The 21,449-nt window shown below is 40.7% G+C and overlaps 1 protein-coding gene across 3 annotated transcripts in view; it reads right to left on the bottom strand.

Annotated features, from left to right (window-relative positions):
- Positions 1-14,295, bottom strand: part of TMED7 (transmembrane p24 trafficking protein 7) — a 106,642-nt gene extending 92,347 nt beyond the window's left edge. The window contains exons 1-3 of one of the 3 annotated variants that reach the window (XM_081054400.1): positions 14,191-14,295; positions 11,508-11,592; positions 1,462-1,560 (exon numbers count right to left, since the gene is read on the bottom strand). In XM_081054400.1, coding sequence (XP_080910526.1) covers positions 1,462-1,532 — 71 coding nt within the window. In that variant the 5' untranslated portion in view covers positions 1,533-1,560; positions 11,508-11,592; positions 14,191-14,295. Of the gene's footprint in view, positions 1-1,461; positions 1,561-1,957; positions 5,525-11,507; positions 11,593-14,190 lie in introns of those variants that run through there. The other 2 variants (XM_081054399.1, XM_081054398.1) reach the window with 2 other exon arrangements.
- Between the last annotated feature and the right edge of the window lie 7,154 nt (positions 14,296-21,449).

The raw sequence follows: 21,449 nt of genomic DNA, 5'->3' as shown, positions 1-21,449 counted from the left end.
TTCCACTTGGGTAAGATACCCATACTTATGTTCATTGAAAGTACCCTGAGGAAGAGATCTGTGGTGGCAGATCACATCACAGGGACTTTTGAGTGACAAAGCGTGATTCCCAACGCAGCCAGGAGAGGAAAGATGCATTGCCATAGCAACATCACTTATACTTTCCATGCTTTAGTGGCATTTTATTTCTGCAACTATCTGCCTAAATTATAAGACATTTCTAAACCGAAGCAAAGAAGGTGAGAATGAGTTCAGATTTCTTAACTTCAACTTTGTGAAAAACTCAATGGTGAAACTGCATGAAACCAGTTTTGTTGCAAAATGAAAACAGCTGGGAGAGCTGTGACTTTAAAGCAGATATGGCATTAAGTGTTTGACAAACAGTGGAAGATTCTGGATGTATTTCAATCAACTCACTATATTTGCACTGGATTAAAAAGCCTCAAACCCTGCCTAGTGCACAGAGTACATTACATCACTGCTGTATTTCACAATCACTTGAAAAATAAAGAAAGAAAAAGAAGGGGAGGTGGGAGAATGTTTTCAATCTTAACTCCAAGTGGGGTATTAGAAAATTTAACTTTCGTGTTAGTAAAAATGAAAACCATGGATAAAAACGATTAGAACTATTTTTAAAACAAGTTTGTAAATAACTACTGTGCTATTCATATAACGTGAATACTAAACTGACATAAATTGAAAGAAAACATTTTAGGGTGAACCTAAGAAAATGTGTGAAACAGGAGAAATTTCTCTTTGGTGTGCGAAATCTCTCTTTTCTGTACTTTTCCTTTACCTCTAACAGGTTTTCCTCTGTAGGGACCTGGCCCACAGGCAGTCAAGGTCCCCCAGCTTCTTGTGCATGAGAGCAGACCTGCAGGGCCTGCCAGATGATTCCTCCCAGAATGCTCTTTGTTTTGCTGTACCTCTATAACTTCAATTCTTCTCTGCGTGGGAGCAGGTCATTACCTCTCCGGCCTGCCACCGGAAGCTCTACCAGGTCTGTAAGTCTCAATTAACCTATGTCTCACACTCAGCCACCTGGTGTGTTCTTTGGGCTTGTGGTTTCTCAGGCACAAATCTTGGAACAACTCTGGACTCAGTGCCAACATCTTCCCTACTGCTCACCACATAGTTCCCATAATCGTACTCTTTCCCACACTTACGCCTGCTTCCCTGTATCAAAATATGGGGCAATGGAAGGTACAGGAAGCACTTTTAAAATCTTTTTCTAAAAAGCTCTGATCCAAAAGATTGCTTGTGATTTTAAGGGCACGAGGGAAGGAAGGTCCAGGCAAGAAAGGCCTTACAAATTCTTATGACAAAGAATTTGCTTCTCTTCTCGAGAAAATTTTTCAAAGGATGCCAATCATTTTTACCATGAAAGGTTTCTGTGGTTTTCTTTTGGAAATCATTAAACAACAGCATCTGGCCTACAGGTTGTTCTATTAACTCTCATACCTTCTTGCTCCATTCATTGCTTCAGTAGAGTTGCTTTGCAAATGTTTTCTTGTGGTATCCTGAATAAGCATATGCTGTCACTATGTAGCAGACCTGGACCTAGCAAAGGGAAAAAGAAAAAAAAACCCTATTTTAATTTCTTCATTAAAAAATCTTACGTTCTTCTTTAGCCTGTGTCCCTTTTCATTCTTTTTGTTTTGCCTATAAAACAAGTTAGCAAATAATCACCTAACCCACACACATAGCTTGGATACTAAATTCGTATCAATTGCAGGAAAACTTAACTTTAGTAGGGTCCTTCCACTTTTAGGATATTACATGTGCAAGAGATGTTATTTAAAAATAGTACTTAAGATACAATAAAGCCATTTAACAAGAAATTTTTTTTTTTAAAGATTGAGGAAATAACATTGCGTAAGAGTGTCTTTCTAGCGCCCCAGAAATCACAGCCACGGCACTGGATAATTCTGCTCTTGCTGTGGTTCACCCTGCTCACCTGTTTTCCTTCCGTGAGTCACTTCGAAGATGCAGCCATGTCTTCGGATGATCCAAAATTAGATGATCCAGGCCAGCCCCTGCCCTCAAGGTTGTGTATTACATAAGAAAACAACCACTTTCTGTGGCCGTCCTCCGTCTCCACTCCTCACATCTTCCTTCCTTCCTGCACAGGCAGAAGCTACGCTCTTCCAACTCCTGCTTGCATCCACTTCTTTTTTTCTTCCACCCTCTCTTCTCCTTTTGAACATCTTCCCCTCCTCCAGTCCCTTTCTTTCTGACTAAAAACCTGTGCATGTATCCCCCAAACCCTCGTTACACAGTGCTCTCACCTTAAGGTACTACTGTCACCTTTGTTTCCATACCAATCCCTCTGAACAAGTACTCTGCAGCCTCTCAAACATGATTGTGCATGTGAATCAGCTGCAGGCCAGTGTTCGAATGCAGATTGATTCAGTAGGGGCTCGAGAATCTGCCTCTTCAATGAGCACCCAGATGCCGGCCATGCTAGAAGACTCTCAGTCAGTACCTCTACTCCTGAGCCACTCATCACCAGCTGATGTTCATTTCTTCCACCTCAGTGAAACTGAAATGGTTTCGAAACATCACCGCTGATCTTCTCATCCTCAAATCCAATGGCTCTTGCTTTTGTCCTCATCTTCTTTCATCTGTCCACAGTATCATTTTTCTCCAGTGGTCACCTACCACCCTTTCCTTGAAATTTTCTTTTTTTGGACTTGCTGACACCACACTCTTTTGGATCTTCTTCCACAGGAAACTCCAGTTTCCTTTGATTGAAGCTCTTCTCTTGCCACCAGAAGGAAACTAATTACCACCCAGGTGATGATTGTCAAATTCAGTATTTACTCTTTGGCTTATCGTTTTCTCTGTCCCTTTTCCTAGGAATTATTTTGTGGATTCAATGTGTATTGTTGAAATGTGTATGTCCAAAGGGACCTTTTTCTCAATTTATCTTCTAACCTCCAACTAGTCATTAGTTATTTCCACCTGGACAAGCTGCTCACACCTCAAACTTAAGTTTGAAACAAAGCTCAAGACCTAACTAGTTTCTAGGCCCGACTTTTCTATTTCTATAAATGTCACACAAGCTCTCAGCCTGAATCATCCTTAGTTTCTCCCATTCCTTCAGATTCCATCACTAAATTTAAGCCAGAAGGACAGGAGCCACTTAGGATCCAGTCCTGAGTGAGGTGAGAGAACTGTGAGATTTGCTGGCCATATTTCCAGCTACAATTTAGTGACACTTTTATGTTCTGATGACTTCTAGATACTCGAATGCCTCAGCTAACCTACTAGTGATATAGGAATATTTTTCTGTGAGTGCTGGGATCATGTCTCATGAAATCGAAGAATGCAAACACTGACCATGGAGAGGCAAGGACTTGTAAAAGAGGATAGTTTATTAAAAGTAAAGGGTTACAGCTCCCGAGCGGGAGGGGTTCTCAAATGGGATGCTCCCAGACTGAGGCAAAAGCTCTTACTTTTATACCTTCCCTTGCCTGTTTGGAGAAGGGGAGCTGGTGCCTTCTGATGGAATTCGGCTATCAGGTTTGTCCTCTTTGCACATCCTGAAGGGATTAACGAAATAGCATTCCTATCTATCAGATCTGTTCTGTTTGTTTGTCTGGCCAAAAGGGATTTATGAGATAATTTATTAACCTCAAGGCACATTCTTATATCTTTATCCTGGAGTGAAGGAGCCATTCCAGAACCTGGAGTTTCAGGATATGGCTGCCTTTTGTTGATTCTACCAGGGACCTCCCTGCCTACCTACTAACAACATGCTAACTAACCTGTCTCACTAGTTTAAACTCCTGCCTATTCTTTACCACCCCCTTTTCTTCTTTCTCTTTTAATCTTCATTTGCCTCCACGTCTCCTATTTCCTTTTCATTACTTTCTTATCTCCTTTCTTTGTTTTTCTCCTTTTTTCACTAGTAATCAATCATAATTTTAAAAAAATTATCACATTCTCTTTGCCTCTGGCTGTGGGCATTCATTTATTTAACAATGTCTATCCAATCCTATCCATCTCTCATCTCCCTATCTAGCTCACATTCTATTTCATCACCATACTCATTCTTGTCATCCTTCTTAATCTTAAAACAGTTCCAGGAGAACAAAGACCATTCTTCTGTTATTCATTATTTTATCTTGTATCCCCTAGTGTCTGGCACTGAGTAGGTGCTCAGTAAATGATTGTTAAAGGCAGGAAGGAAAGGGAGAGGGAAGAGAGAATATAATCCCCATTTTGCAGATAAGTAACTAAGGCTCTAAGAGGTTAAGCAACTTGCCTACAGTCATATAGTTAATTGGTGATGGAGTCAGGTTTCTACGCCCATTCTACCAAAGGCTAAAGCCTGGTTAAGAATACTGCCTTTCTGTGTCCCCAGCTCTGCACTAGGTGCCCTAGGAGAAGACAAATATGTATAAGACAAAGGTTCTGCCCTGCAGGAGTATATAATTTAGTGGGGGAGCTAAATACACAAATAACTGTAATATAAAGCAGGGTATAATCGTGAGTTCACATTTTCTGAAAAGATTTGTTCAGTACCTAGATTCTGGGTACATAATTTTAGTGTGTGGCAGAATAAAACAAGTTAGTCAACAATGTTCAGACAGAAGGTTCTCCTTTTCCCTGGAGCCTTGTGGTTGACATTACTAAGGTCCTTAGTAATGTAATTACTAAGAATAAGACAACATTATTCTTAGTAATGGTTGACATTACTAAAAACAAGAGTCTTGAAATCCAAGCAAAGACGACTCTTCCTCACATGTGAGATCCAGAGGCCCAGGTTAATGGAGATTACAGGATAGTTCCAGCCTGAAATCTGATCCAAGGTGCTTAGGAGAAACTCTTAATTGCTGGCCGGCAGGAACAGAAACAGTATTATTAAAAGGTGATGCCTGTTATTGTCTTTTATAAGTTGGTACAAAAGGAAAAAAACCTGTATGGCTTGGAAGAAACAGAAAGTGAATTATTTTTTTTCCCCCAAGCCCAGTGTAGATAAGCAATGTAAGTTTCTCTTGTAATTTTCATTTTCAAATGGTTTATCACAAAACTGGTCTTCAGAATTCAAAAAATAGGGGACAGCCCGGTGGCTCAGGTGTTTGGAGCTCCGTGCTCCTAACTCCAAAGGCTGCCAGTTCGATTCCCACATGGGCCAGTGGGCTCTCAACCACAAGGTTGCCAGTTCAATTCCTCGACTCCCGCAAGGGATGGTGGGCAGCGCCCCCTGCAACTAAGATTGAACACGGCACCTTGAGCTGAGCTGCTGCTGAGCTCCCGAATGGCTCAGTTGGTTGGAACACTTCCTCTCAACCACAAGGTTGCCGGCTGGACTCCCGCAAGGGATGGTGGGCTGCGCCCCCTGCAACTAGCAATGGCAACTGGACCTGGAGCTGAGCTGTGCCCTCCACAACTAAGACTGGAAGGACAACAACTTGAAGCTGAACGGCACCCTCCACAACTAAGATTGAAAGGACAACTTGACTTTGAAAAAAAGGCCTGGAAGTACACACTGTTCCCCAATAAAGTCCTGTTCTCCTTCCCCAATAAAATTTAAAAAAATATGCATGACCTGGCTGCTTAATGAACAGACGATATGGGTAGCATGCTCAGAATTATTCAAGGCTCCTAAGGTATAATAAAAATAGCAAGTAAGTATGATAGTTGGATTAGTGTGTAGTGCAGCTCCTGAAATGCAAAACTTTAATACGACAAAGGTAACATTGGCCATGGACAGGTAGGTTCCAGTGTTTCTTACATTTCTCAGTCGCCACAAGTCTAGGGACAAAATAGATTGTCTGAATTAGACATTTCAAATCAGAGGGAATGATGACATTGGGACAACTGGTTAGCTATTTGCAAAAAAAAATAAGGTTAAATCATTGACTCAACCTTCTACAAAAGAAATGTATCACGTATGTTTAAAATTTTAAGTAAAATATTAAACTATAACGGTACTAGAAAAATGTGGAATACGTAATTTTATACCCTTAGGGTAAATAAAGGTCATTGTAGTGTGACACTAAAGGCAGAAGCATGAAGCACAAGATTACATGTCAGTATGTTCAGAAAGGAAAAACAGAAAAACTTTATATTGCCAAAAATTGCAAAAGAACAATGTCAAAATTCAAGTAAAAAACTGGAAGAACATATTTAAAACACATGTGATAAAAAATTTATATTTCTACAGTTGTTCAATTCAAAAAGGAGGAAATACATCCTTGCTATAATCACATAAGTAAAATAATTTATTTTAAAAACCTACAATTTCTCAGCTAACAGACTGCAACAAATGTAGGAGAATCATCGTATTCAGTGACAACAAGCATACAGGAAAATGAGCTAGCTGTCCCACAGGATCAGTGGGAGAATACTGGCTATCTTTTTTGTGAAGGACATTTGTTAATTTGTACCACAAAACCTTCAAAATGGACGTGCTCTATGACCCAGCCATCCTCCTTCTAGAAATTTATCCTAGAAAATTATAAATCAATATATTTGCAAACCGTTTACTGTGGCATTCTTTTTAATAGTGAAAAACTGAAATACTCTATGTGTTCAATCGTGGAAGATTTAAATGTATTATGCTCCAATCCTATAGTAGGATATCATGCTGTTATTAAAAAAATCAGGATCTGGATACGTTTTTGTTGACACAGAAAGTTATTTAGGATTCACTGTTAAGTGAAAAAAAACCACACTCCACAACGACTTGTATCACAATTTCTTTTTTTAAAAAAGCATACCACTAAATTATTGTCTGTGTCTATGGTGGTGAACACACAATGGGATTTATAGACGATGTAATACAGAATTGTACACCTGAAATCTATGTAAATTTACTAACAATTGTCACCCCAATAAAATTAATTAAAAAAAAAGCATACCACACAATGTAACAATCTATATAATCACTTCTTTTTAAATTATATAGCTATATATATATATATATACATATAAATATGTATTAATATATATTAATATTGGGTTGAAATGGCTTTGCATCTGGTAAGACTTGGGTTACATTAACACCAACTCCGAGGCTTTGAGGGTTCAACACCGTCCCCTAAGGTTTGCTTCTTCCTTCATGCGTCCATCTGCCTCTGCACTTCAAGGCTGTTGTGTGCTGGTCTGGTTTCACCTCATAAAACTCAGATGTAAAACTTAGTGCTTTCACAATAAATCCATTCCCAGTAAGACTTTTGTGAGTGTTTGCTGACTTTATCTAAGTGATCACAAGATTTCCATCTCAATAGTTCTTCAGCCTTTCTCTTGCCCAATTCTGGGAAGCTTTGGTGCCATCCAACATCTGGCCTCAAGAGAAAGGTAATAGAACACAATTTTCTTTTTATCATTAGAGACGGGTGTGTATATATATATTATACATGTGTATGTACATGTACATGGATATGTGTTTTATATATAACAATGTATGTATGTATATGTGTGTATGTATATGTATAAAATATCCCCTAGCTCCCTGGATATTTAAAGATCTAGGAAGCTATTATTTGAATGTTAACAATGACTATCTTTATATAGTGGAAGTTCAAATGACTTTTATATTCATCTTCAAACTTTTGGGGATTTTTCTAAAATTTTTACAAGTATGTACTATTATAATAAGAGAAAAAAATAAAATTATTTCAATTTTAAAGGATAGAGGCATAGTGGTGATGGCAAGGCAGTATTTCTCTGGATCTGTCCACACCTGCTCTACAGAAGCCCAGTGCCTTAAAATTTACCCCAAATTATTCGAGGAGACTACAGGGATTATCTCACCCTGAAACTAGCCATCTTGGCTACCACATTAGTTTCCCATTTGCTGCCTCCCCTTTAGTGACATCCCTGCCAATACCCCAAAGGGCATCTGTCCTCACATGGCCCTCAAAGATCCCTGCATTACTGCTGGTGGATGCCTGCCAGCATCTCAGCCAAGGGACCAAGGTCTCATAAGGCCACCATATCCCATCTTTGCCCCAATTGACCTTCTTCTATTGACTTTTTCTTTTGCAACTGCTGTGGAGGACACTGCTACTTTCCAGAACCAGTAATGACCTCTTTTCCCCTTTTTCTACCTTTGATAGAAAGGAAAGATAAAAAATAAACAGGGCTTAATGTCCAAACCAATCCTTCAGTTTTTCCTCCTCCTCAGGTCAAAGAGAACAAAGGCTCCCTGTATTCCTGCCTTCCTGGAAATCTTATTGCAAGGCCCTGTCAGGAGGCTGCCTGGAACAGCGAAGAGATCTGCTGGACCACCCACACTGAAATGACAACAGACTGTCGGACTCAGTTTGCTTTTTTGGTGGAATGGTGGCGGACCAGACAGAAGTCCCCCCAAGTAAGCACCCCAGGACTTATGCCGACTGTCCTGCCAGTTCTAGTCCATCAGAGAAGACATGCCAGTGTGCCCTCTCAGCACTCCTACAACCCAGCCCTACTATGGAAGGGTCAACCCCTTACAGTCAACCATGCAGCAGATCCCTAGGCGAAGGAGCTCTACCAAGACCAGAAATTATGGCCTCCTATCATGGTCTCCCCATGTTTTCACACCCTCAGGATGGTCAGTACCCAAAATCTGGGTCTACCTCACTTCAGGACCCACAACACTAATAGCAAGATTTATAATCCCTGGAAAAGGAACTTGCAACACCCTGAAATTTACTCATTGACCACACCTCACAGGTAAAGTCTACAAATGCAGCCTCTATTTGAAATGAGATTTGAGATGAGATGAAGCAGTTCCACTCCTGAACCCATAGCATACTTTTCTAAAATTATTTCACCAATTAGGATAAAAGTTAATATTCACTCAGAAGGTTAGGGACTAGGGATTTAGCCTGAAGAGTTGTATATGATTTGGGAAAAGAAAGAAATTTGGCCAAAAGTAACGTGGCAGAATTCCATTTGAAAAAGCAAATTAGACCAAGGTAAGTTAGTCAATGTAAATTTGGACTAAATTAATATCCCCAATCACAAATGACAACTTAAATTTATGTGAATCATTATGGAACCAGCTGATAGTGGAATCCACATATCCACTTTGGTTATAGAACTCAGTTATTTTGAAATATATGAACCCTGAAGGTACATCAATAGGGTTAAAAGATTATGACTGGAAGACAGAGTAGACGTATTTCTTGCTATTCCTTCCTCTAGAAATAGCCAAATCCCTGTATATAAAACACACATAAGAACACTGTGAAAGGTCAGAGAAGAAGACAGACCAGCTAGGGACCTTGGAACCTTAGAAACAACATAGCAACAAATACTGCATTTTCTTTTGCCTTATATATTCTGGACTGAGTGATGGAGAAGCCTGGAACCCAGAAATACAAACAGGCACAGACAAGAAAAACCCAAGAAAAGCCTGTTCTCTAGCCAAAGGGTCAAGAAAGAGTCATTCTAGCAAGACAAAATTTTTGACAATAACCACCCAACTCTAGCCAACACTATGGGGAAAATTATAGCTCCAGCCCCACTCCTGTCAACGAAGGCCAAATAGGGAGCCTAGACTTCTACCCTCACTCAGCTATAATGGGGTGTCCCTCTTGGGGTGTCAAAAGAGGCTGAATTGGGAACCTAGACCTCTAACCCCACCTGGCAGTATCAGGGCAGCATTCCTCTTCCCCTGCTGCTGCGATATCAGAGGTGGCCTGCCAAAACAGATTTAAATAAGATCCAGTCTTATAACATAGTGCCCTAAATGTCCAGGTACAATTAAAAAAAACCCCACCACTCTTAATTACAAAAACCAGGAAAATAACAACTTGAATGAGAAAGGGCAATAAACAGATGCTAATACTAAGATGACACAAATGTTGTTACAAGGATTTTAAAAGAGCTCTCATAAAATTGCTCCAATGAAATTTATGAAAACACTTGGGGAAAAAAGGAAAAGAAAAAGTCTCAGAAAGAAAAAAAGAGAAAAACTATATAAAGAGCCAAAAGGAATTTTTAGAGCTGAAATATACAATAACCCAAACAAAACCCTCAAATAACGGACTCAGTAGCACAAGAAAAAAGAAGAAAGAGGAAAGAATCAGTGAACTTGAAGATAAAACAATAGAAATTACCTAATATGACCTACAGAGTGAAAATAGACTGAAAAAAATGAACTGAGCCTCAGGGATCTATGAGAGCATAACAACTTCTAACATTCATGTCACTGTAGTCCTGGAAGGAGAGGAGAAAGAAGGTGAAAACAAAAAAATGCATTCAAAGAAATAATGGTTGGAAAATTTTCCAAATTTGGCAAGAAACATAAACCTATACATTCAGGAAGTGACGTGAATTCCAAGTAGGATAAATCTAAAGAAATCTCCACCAAGACATCATAATCAAACTTCTAAAAACGACAGACAAGGGACAATCTTGAAAATAACTGGTGAGAAACAACATCTCATCAATAAGAGAAAAACGATTTGACTGATACTAGATTTGTCATCAGAAATTATGGAGGCCAGAAGAAAGTGGCTAATATTTTCAAGTGCTAAAAGAACTAAAAGATAAAAGCTAAAAGATAAAACAAAACAAAACAAAACAAAACAACTGTCAACCCAGAATCTTGTACTCAGCAAAATTATCCTTCAGAAATGAAGGGGAAATTAAGCCCCTTCAGAGAATTTGTCACCAGCAGAACTACCCTTAAAATACGGCTACAGGAAGTCCTTGAAACAGAAAGGAAATAATTGAAGAAGGAATCTCAGAACACCAGGAAGGGAAAAAAAGAACAACAGAAAGAGTAAAACAATGGATAAATACAATAGACTCTCCTCTTGAGTTTCTAAACTGACCATAAAAGCAAAAATTATAACATTATTTGATATGGCTTTTTATGTTTATAGAGTAAATAGTTGACAATTATATTATAAATGAGAGTAATGGGAATTAAAGGGAAATAAGGTTTCTATACTTCACTTGAACTGATAAAATGTTGACACCCATAAATTGTGTTAATTTATGTGTGTGTAATGTAATAACTAGAACAACTATAAGAAATATCAAAAATGATAGATATATCAAAACGAAATTCCAAAAATGTTCAAGTAACCTACAGAAATATAGGAAAAAGAAAACAGAGAAATGAAAACACACAGGGATAAAACAATATACAAAACCCAAAATGGCTTTCTTAAGCCCTAAAATAGCAATACATTTTTTATTATAAAATGATTATGGATGGACTGGGTGCTATCCCTTATTCCTCAGAATCCTATTATTTTGTTCTGTACACCTCCAACTCTTGAAATGACGACTTGCATTCTCAGATTCAAATAGAACAGTTAAAGTCACATTTCCCCCCATAGTTTTCCATTGCTTTGACTAATTATATGCTTGAAAATGTATGTTCTTCAAAGCCACAAAACTTTGAAACTACATAAGTAGTCAGTCAGTTACAATTAAGTAGTCAGTTACATAGCTTTAGTTACAATTAACTAAAGCTATGATATAGTATTCCCACAAACCAAGGCTTTCCAAATATTTCAGAATTAAATTAAGCCTCTTATTTCCTACCATACCTCTGCTCCTTAACCAAATGTGAGGACAATGTTGTAATGTCACCAGGAAGAGGTACTCCAGTTGGCTGTATGGCACCTACATACACTGTGGTTGGAAATGAGATGAAAGAATCTGGTAAGTCCATCTGGGGTATAAAAGACATCCCTGAGGTTTGTGAGCTAATTCTTGGAAACTCCGTTTGCATAAAAAATATTATATCCATCTTGAGGATTAAACAAGTTTTATAAATGTGAACATGTCTCATATAGAGCAAAATGAACAATAGGTACTTAATATTACTTTTCCTCCTTCGATCTCAGTTTTCTGTTGGACAGACAAATCTACAAATCTTTAGAACGAAGCTCTACTCTACATATTCATATTTTCTTAAATTTTTTTTTGTGAACCCAAATATAATCCTGATATATAGCTCACTTGGAGAAGACATTAGTACAATGTTTAATCATGCTGCTGCTATCAATAGCATCTGTAGGGTGACCACATAATCTATTGTCTTATCTGGAATATTTTTGAGGATGAAAGAGGACACTATTAAATACATGTCATTCCAGGACATTAGGACTGCATGGCTACATCAGGACGTGTAGCCACAGATCAGAGATTCAGCTATGACCCAAGAGCTGAAACACAATGGCATCAGCGCAGCCAAAATGAAAACCCCAAAATGAGGACTGCCCATTTCATTCGAGGTCACACATTGGATTTATGGGAAAACTCCAGTGGTTCTCAGCAGACCCCATTTACTTTAATTGTATACCTAGGTTATCAAAATTTCTTTTCTCGTTTCTAATTCTTAAGGATGTTGATTACAAGACATGACATCTGATAGACAGGGAGGCAGTACAGCCATGAACAGGAGACATAGGATACGCAAGAGTACAGCAGTTTATGAGTGGGGGCAAACAGTTACACAGCTCAGCAGGCATTATTATAGATTAACACCAGCAGACATGTTCAACATGTTGACCCTGAGTCATTAAGGAAAGGTTGATTCGTGTTCAGATTATATTGTTTAAGGCATTAGTGAACAGTGAACTGCATTTCTACCCAAAACTTTTTTGAAATTGTGTTTTTCAGTGAACAAATGTTTAACCATTTGAAATTCAGCCAACTGGAAAATGTAGTGGGGCCTTAGCTTGAACCCCAGCTGGGCCTGGCCTAGGAGTCGGGCTATGTGATCATGATAAAAAGGCCCATGGAGAAAATGATGGAGGTCCTTGAGAAGGGAGTGACCTAAGGAGAAGGCAGTGCTTCCAAGAGAAGGTATTCAAAGAGTGTGACTGAATGAGTGAAGGGCATTTCTGAGAAACTGTGGTTCTTATTGCCATCTGGTCCACCTTCCTCCATTCCTCTTTTCCTCCTCTCCGCTGCTACCCTATTAGCAGGTCGGTGAGAGTTGTGTCCTAGAGAGTTTTGTACTAATAAACATCCATTAGGCAGTAGCCCAAAGCACTGTGTGTCAACAATACATGAGACACCCAGGGACTTGGAAACGTCTAGAAATCTCCCAATAGTGGGTAGAAGCCAGAGCCAGTGAAATCGTGTGCTACCTTCTGGGTGCCTCAGACTAAAGGGGCCTGGATCTCAGATTCATTTGGGGATCTGAATAGCTGAGATATTTACTGGGCATTGTTAAATGGATCCTACTTCCCCTATGCTACTGTTTTTCACATGAGTAACACTTGAAGATTTTACACATAAACTTTTTTTCTGATGATAAAAGAAATAGATCTACACATGCCTGATATAAAAATAAAATCACAGTATTAATTGTGAAGAAAAATATGAAGAACTGTCTTGGGTACCTAAAAAAATTGTGAAGAAAAAAGATAAATATATATTACATATACATGTATATTTGTGTCTACATATGTATGAATGTATGTGTGCATACATGTATGTATAATGTATATTCTTTAAGTAAAATGAGAAAATATAGGAGGATAAAATTAGATCAAATAGCTGAAAGAAACAAAATCATAGATACAATAAGACCTGGAAAACTGGTTACAGGGTTTGGAATCTGTAACTGAAGTTTGTCATATATTAATTTGTGTGATTGTATGTACATATTCAGGTTTTTGCATTTCACTATAATGGAAATTATTTGGTGAATGATATCTTTGGAGAATGAGACTCTAACAAAATTGTTATAATGTAGGTGACTTTTGCTTAAATCACTATACTGGGACCTTAGACAAATTTATTTTTCTACACAGCTGATTTATCTTTCTTCACAATCTTTCTTGAATAAATTATTCAAATATTTCCTTAGATAAATTAGCTCTCACTCAAATATTTAAAATGACTGTGTGGTGTATGTGTGGACACACTTGGACACACACTGGTTCTGAGATTAATTTTAGATGTAAGAGACTGATTTAGAATGTGACTCATTATTTTGAATAATTATGAGATAATTTTAAATAAAATGTTTACCATTAAAAATAGTAATGCACAATATTGGGATTTGAGGAAAGTCCAAACATAACACCCTTCTTTTTGAGTTCTGAAATAACATTTAAAAAAACAACAGATGTGAGCTCCAAATCTCACCTTTATTACTGATAAAGTGAATGCTGGAGAAGGGAGCTTATATCTGTGGACAAGCAAGCTTCCTAATATTGGAACCAGAATTAGACAATCCGTCTCCCAACAGCACCAGAAAGGCCCATCCTTTACCTGTGGAAGAAGAAGGTGCATGCTCTCTTTTGGGCGGCTCAGTTTCAGAAGGAAGGGAAAATGAAGAGGCAATGCTATCCATGCCCATTTTCTCCTTCCAAACTCACAGGTCTGATAAGTGAGGGAGTGGAAAAAGTGTTATCTAAGGAATGTTCTTCACATGGAAGGAAACATCAGGCATGTTTCGCAAACATATTCTCTAGTTTAGTGTTTATTAACCATTAATACCGGGGTGCAGCCACCCTTTGGGGGAAAATAATAACACTCTGCCAGTACAGTCCCATGATTCCCTATCATGAGTGCTTCCCAAACCACTGTCCTCCCCTTTGCATAGCATTCTGGAAGCACTAATGAGCAGTTTTGATTTTGCTTCCAGAAGGCTCATAAATGCATCAGAACAATGCATTAGGTAGATTAAGGTCCTTTCTACCCAATTACAAAAGTTAACTGACTACTAATTCTGTTTCCCATCACAAATCCTGAGCAGTTTGTTAGAAGTTTGTAATGACAGCAAATGACATTAAAATAGTCCAACACAAAATGGTCAACATAGAAATATGAATACTTTACATTCTTTTCTATTAACAGTTCTCAAAGAGCAACTGAGGTCCATAAACTAAGCCTTGCTTACAAAGTAAGTCTAAAGCCATTACAGTCCAGAGAAAAGTCCAGAATCAATTTCCTTTACCTTTCAGTATTAAAGTACAAAGACGTTAATGTTCAAAATTTATCCTTCCTAATTTCTTACTATCTTGTTCAGTTTTTAGATAGCGTTTCTCCATCTTGGGTAAAGTCGTGCTTCTTTCAGCAGCTATCACTTAGGCTGCCTCATATAATAATTAATGTCCAAGAAGTGGTATTGCGTAATACGAACTCTTTCACAAACCACCCTTGAAAAAAGTCCAGAGTTAATTATTAGTAGAACATACAAGATTATCAAAGCACTGGCCCCACAGCGACCAAATTTAGAAATTGACTCAACCCTCAGTCCCTAGGGTAGTCAGCCCAGAACAAAATTATATTCCCAGAATTCAGACTTAGTCTAAACCAAAAATAGTTAGCAAAAGCCACTGCAGAGATTTAATGGCATTGAGAGGAGGAGGATACCTTCTTGGTTTGAGCTGTGTGTGGGGGCCAGAGTTTATGCCATTGTCCAGAAGCCACGACTGTCAACTTTGAATCAATGGGGAAATATCTCTTGGGAAGAGATTATTTTTGGAACTATGAATTTTCTAGATTAGGAGAGAAATCCACCTATGCATACCATCTCTTCTCAGAGAAGGGAATTTAAAGATATTGCTGCTTAAAGAAAAGAATAAGTGAATGAACTAATCAGAAACAGTTTCAGAGACATAGAGGAAAAACTGAGGGTTGCTAGATGGGCAGGTGGGTGGGGATAAGGGGGAAGGTGAGGGGATTAGAAAACAGTCAGTAACCACAAGATGGCCACGGGGTTTTGAAAATTAATTTGGGGAATGTAATCAATAATGTTGTAAAGATTTTGTAGGGTATCCGATGGACACATGTCCCATTTGGGAGACCACCTCAGGGATGATGTAGATGCCTGATCACTGCACTGTACACCTGAAGCTGAACAATAATGAATGCCAACTATAATTTTACGTATATATGTATATGTGTGTGTGTGTGTGTGTGTGTGTGTCTGTACTTACAAGAAGTGGAGTACAGCATTAGGAATAGAGACAGTGGAAATGTAATGGCTCTGTGTGATGTCAGAGGGATAGTGGATGGGGAGGGGGGGTTCACACAGTGTGAGGGATATAAATGATAAACGTCTAAGTATTACTTTGTCTTGTGCACCTGAAACTAATAAAAAAAATGTTAAAAAAAATATTGCTGCTTGAATAAAATCTCTAAATTTGACCTGGTGGTATCCCAGTCTTATTTGAGGTATTTTCTTTCCTATCCAGTATTTTTTAAATCTTCTAATTTCCCTTTTCCCTTTGAACTCCATGTTTCTGGTGTTAAAAGATATTTTTGAAAATAGCAAAATCATTACTCACATAGATATATAAAATAAACATGTGTTAGAGATTTTATTTAACTCATTGACTAAATGGAAGAGTCAGGCAACTGGTTCAAAGGAAAAGTCAAAGAACTGCAAATTTTTGTGGAGTAAGGAATGTGGAAATGAATGTGCCAATAGATACAAAACTGGCTTTTGTGCAGGATAGTGATGTATGGGTTGTCCCTCCACAGAAGGAATCATTTTCATGTCTATAAAGAATTATTTTGCATTGCTATCAGTTATTTTCAACTTACAAAGTTATACAATAGCTCCCATAGAATCAGAATCAGATAACTATAAAGGGTGTGTGCTAGTCTAGATGCAACCTAGTTACATAGTTTTCCACTGGAGCACACATTCTCCCTCACTAGCACCCCAATATTGAATTGAATGTAGGCCCCAGGTAGTTACACAGCATTCACATCCTTATGTGAGGAGGCGTTTTCTGTCTTTGCCCATAGAGGCTATTTTTACTACCTCTTGTTTCTGGTTCACAAGTCCTAAGAACCCTGCCTTCTAATCTGAGCCATATTAAGATCACATACATGGTGTGGAGTGATTCTTGGCTCTGGGCACAAACTCTGTGAATCCAAGGTTAGCTTCTTCACAGTTCACTCCTTGGTCCTGGATGCAGATTGGAATTGAGGCAGATCAGCTACTGCTTCCTACCAAGGTCTGGCACTCATAATTGAAATCCTCTGTAATACACACACACACACACACACACACACACACACACACACACACACACTCAGCTAATTGTGTCGGAAGCCATAGAAATCCCCAGGCCTTGCCTAGGCAGAACTTCCTGGTCACAAAACCCAGAGCCCGCGCGCGCCAAACCCAGAGCCCGCGCGCGCCAAACCCAGAGCCTGCCCATTTCCTTGTACCTCATATGGCATCGCCCTGTCCTAGCCTATCAGCCCGCGACAAGTACCTCGCCACCCTATGACATAGCATATCCCACCCCCATCTGACATAGCTATATATATAACCCGCCATCGTAATAAAATTTTGAGGCTTGATCAGATCCCTGTCTTGCCTCCATTCTTCGCGTCTCCTGTCTCCCCTTTTTTTTTCATCCTCAACAGGTTTCTTCCCCTCGTCCCACGTTGCATTGTCCTGCCGGTCGGGACATTTTGGCGCCCAACGTGGGGCCCGAGGTACGAAGATTCTATGAGGACACCTACTCTGGAAACCGCCGCGGCCCCCCCCTCCCTGAGCCTCCACGGGCTGGCTTCTTTCGAGCCCACGCAGTTTTCACTCGTGGGACAAGACTCGAGGGCCTCCCCGGCGCGAGTGTGGCTTGTTTCGAGCCCGTAAGGGACAAGACTCGACAGCCCCCTCGGCAGTAAAAAGGCTCGTTTGGAGTTCACGAGGTATTCACCCGTAAGAAAAGACTCCAAGTTTGCCCGACGTTGGAGTAGCCGCCCAGCGAAGGACGAGAGATTGGTGAGTAGGTGATTGACATGGGACAGGAGTTGAGTTCACATGAACTCTTCCTTAAGGGTATTAAGGAATCTCTCAAGATGCGGAGAGTTAAGGCTAGAAAAAAAGATTTACGTGAGTTTTTCAGTTTTGTCTCTGATATCTGCCCCTGGTTCCCCCAAGAAGGAACGATTGATCAAAAATATTGGAAGAGAGTTGGAGACTGTTTTAATGATTACTATCGGGTTTTTGGACCCAACAAGGTCCCTGTATCGGCATTCTCATATTGGAATCTGATTAATGATATCCTAAAAATACATTCCTCAGACCCAGATGTTAGAGAGATCTTACAGACAGGGGAAACAGTCCTAAAAGAGAGTTCCCGCCCCCCTTCTGTCTGCCAATCTGTTTCAATAGACATGCCAGAGGAACCTAAAAAACAAGCTGATAATCAGGAAGCCTCTGCCTTAGAGAATCACCCATTAAAAGACCCCCCTAAAATCTACCCTTCCCTTTTGGCCTTTAATAATCAGGACCAGCTCTCCCCAAGAGACCAGATAGATTTAGAGGAACAAGCTGCCCGCTATAATAAAAAAGAAGATCCCTGGGGCCTCGCCGCGCCAACCTTGCGCGCCCCTTCACAAAAAATACATACCCCTCCCCCTTATGTCCCCCCTCAGGAACTCCCAACATTCTATGACCCAGTCTTAAACCCAAACCCACCCCTATTCCCTCAAGACACCCTAGTTCAAAACACCCCATCCTTAACCGATCCCATTAGGCAGGCAAAAATATCTTTAACCCAAGAAATTTCTTCTCTTAGAGAGACACTCCAACAAAAACGCGAACATATGCAACTCCTAAAGGAGCTGCATGCCCTTGAAAAAGAACTTAAAACCTTAATGCCTAACCAAAGCCCTGAAAAACCTCAAAAAGGCCCAATACTTAATAAAAAGACCCTAATGACCTTTCCAGTTACCCGCAGCCAAAACCGTGGCCCACCCTCTCAAGAGGATACAATGGAAGAGACTGACAATGAACCCCCCGACTCTCATAATCCCCCCTCGGCCGATGAGGCCTCTGACACAGAAGACCCAGAAGATAACACTCCCAACTCCAATGATCCCACTGGCCAAAAATATCACCGGCTAGGCATCAAACATATTAAAGATTTAAAAGGTGCAGTAAGCTCTTATGGCCCGACAGCGCCCTACACCTTGGCAATTCTTGAAGGTCTCAGTGACCGTTGGCTCACACCCAATGATTGGTTTAAATTAGCTCGTGCCACCCTTTCTGGGGGGGACCACGTCCTCTGGCACACAGAGTTCAAAGAAAACTGCCGAGAGATAGCACAGCGCAATAGTGAAAATAGAACAACAAGATCATGGACTCGGGATAAATTACTAGGAGAAAAACCCTATCATACCAATGAAATCCAGGCAACTTTTCCCCCGGGGCTGTTAGCTCAAATTCAGAACGCTGGTCTCAAGGCGTGGCGCCGCCTACCTCCAAGAGGCTCCGCTACCACCTCCCTGGCAAAGATTCGTCAGGGCCCCGAGGAGCCATATTGTGAGTTTATCAGCAGACTCACCGACGCCGCCGAACGGTTGGTCGGAGAAGGCGAGAACGACAGCGCCTTTGTTAAACATTTAGCCTATGAAAATGCTAACCCCACAAGGACAGGTAGATTTAGCATACTTAGCATCCACTGATTGCGGTAATAAAGTAGCCTACCTCGCCTATAATCCTAATATAAAGGGGGGATTCGGACTAGGAATAGATGAAACACAATGGACCTGTACCAATAAGCCCCGCATTATTCCCCCCATTGCAGGACTACCACCGCCCTGCCCCAGCGAATGCAGCTATTTTGATCAAATGCATTCTTCCTGCTACACAACCACCCAAATTTGTACTGGCTCAGACAACCAAACTTATCTCACAGCCATGTTATTGAGACGTAGGTCCGCCACATTCGGAGGCGATTGGGACTCCACCTCCCTCTCTGACAATAACAAATATAGTCAGGCGGGCTGCAGTGGTACAATTGGAAATAAAGTCTGTTGGCCAACTAAAATGCCTGTCCACATTTCAGATGGCGGAGGGCCAAATGACATATTAAAAGAGACTCTTGTCACTGAGCACATTCAAAAAATACTCCACCACCTATTCCCCCCTTTAACTTACCACCCCTTGGCTCTCCCAAAATCCCGGGATATGGATTTAGACACACAAACCAACAACATTCTCGAATCCACCTTCTGGGCCTTAAATCATTCCAACCCTTCTCTTGCCCAGGACTGCTGGCTTTGCATGACTATGGGAACTCCCATACCTACTGCAATCCCCTCCAATATCACAGTAAACACACAAATCTCTAACTGTTCCCGTCTCTCCCTTCCTCTTAGAGTTCAACCTGTAGGATTTAATACCTCCCCCTGCTATCAGGGACGATTTCAAAACAACACTTTTGATGTAGATCTAGGGTTTGTCACTTTTACTAACTGTTCTGACATCATTCAAGTTAATGGAACCTTGTGTTCTAGCCCTGGACAAGTTTTCATATGTGGGAACAGCCTCGCTTACACCACGTTACCCACCAACTGGACTGGACTTTGTGTCTCAGCTAGTCTCCTCCCTGATATCTCTATTATCCCAGGAGACACACCTGTCCCTCTCCCCAGCCTAGAATTTGCCACCGGGCGCCACAAGCGTGCTATTACAGCCATTCCCTTACTCGTAGGGCTAGGAATTACTGCTGGAATAGCCTCGGGTACCGCGGGAGTAGGTGTTGCAGTCCAGTCCTACAATAAACTATCACGCCAGCTGATAGATGATGTCCAAACACTTTCTGGGACCATCAATGATCTCCAAGATCAGATTGACTCTTTAGCTGAAGTAGTCTTACAAAACCGTCGAGGCCTAGATCTTCTCACTGCAGAACAGGGAGGTATCTGCTTAGCTTTACAGGAACGCTGCTGCTTCTATGCTAACAAGTCTGGGATCGTCCGAGACAAGATCAAAAAACTACAAGAGGACCTAGTAAAAAGACGCAAAGAACTCTTCGAAAACCCACTCTGGACGGGTCTCAACGGACTTCTCCCCTACCTGCTCCCCACCCTTGGCCCCCTCCTATGCATCCTTCTCTTAATAGCCTTCGGGCCATGGGCTTTTAGGCGCATTACTGACCTCATTAAAAACCAAATCGATGCTGTTTTGGCCAAACCAATCCAAATCCATTATCAGCGGCTAGCAACAGGGGACGGCCTCGAAGAAGGCTATCTTGGCTTCCTCCCCACGGGGACGACATAATACTAAGGGTATGTCTACTCCCCCCACGAGTTGGGGAGGGGTATGGGCACCGAGGTGAGTGCAAAGCAAAGCATTTGCAAGGAAAGGGCTCGACTCACAACGGTCGGCTCCCTTTAACTTTCCTGAGAACATACCTGGTTTGCATAGAGGTTGGTATCAAAAAATCTCTACCTCTCCTCCACAAAAGATACCCAAAACCATCCAATAACGAGCTCCGCTCGTTGGAGGAACCAGGCCTCTGTTCCCTCACTCGGTCAAGGCCCACCTCCTTAAAACAAACAAAAAGGGAGGAGATGTCGGAAGCCATAGAAATCCCCAGGCCTTGCCTAGGCAGAACTTCCTGGTCACAAAACCCAGAGCCCGCGCGCGCCAAACCCAGAGCCCGCGCGCGCCAAACCCAGAGCCTGCCCATTTCCTTGTACCTCATATGGCATCGCCCTGTCCTAGCCTATCAGCCCGCGACAAGTACCTCGCCACCCTATGACATAGC

Source organism: Rhinolophus hipposideros (assembly GCF_964194185.1).
Source record: "Rhinolophus hipposideros genome assembly, chromosome: 7".
Lineage (NCBI taxonomy): Eukaryota > Metazoa > Chordata > Mammalia > Chiroptera > Rhinolophidae > Rhinolophus > Rhinolophus hipposideros.
The sequence above is the reverse complement of the archived record's forward strand: the minus strand, read 5'-3'. Positions and strand labels throughout refer to the sequence as shown.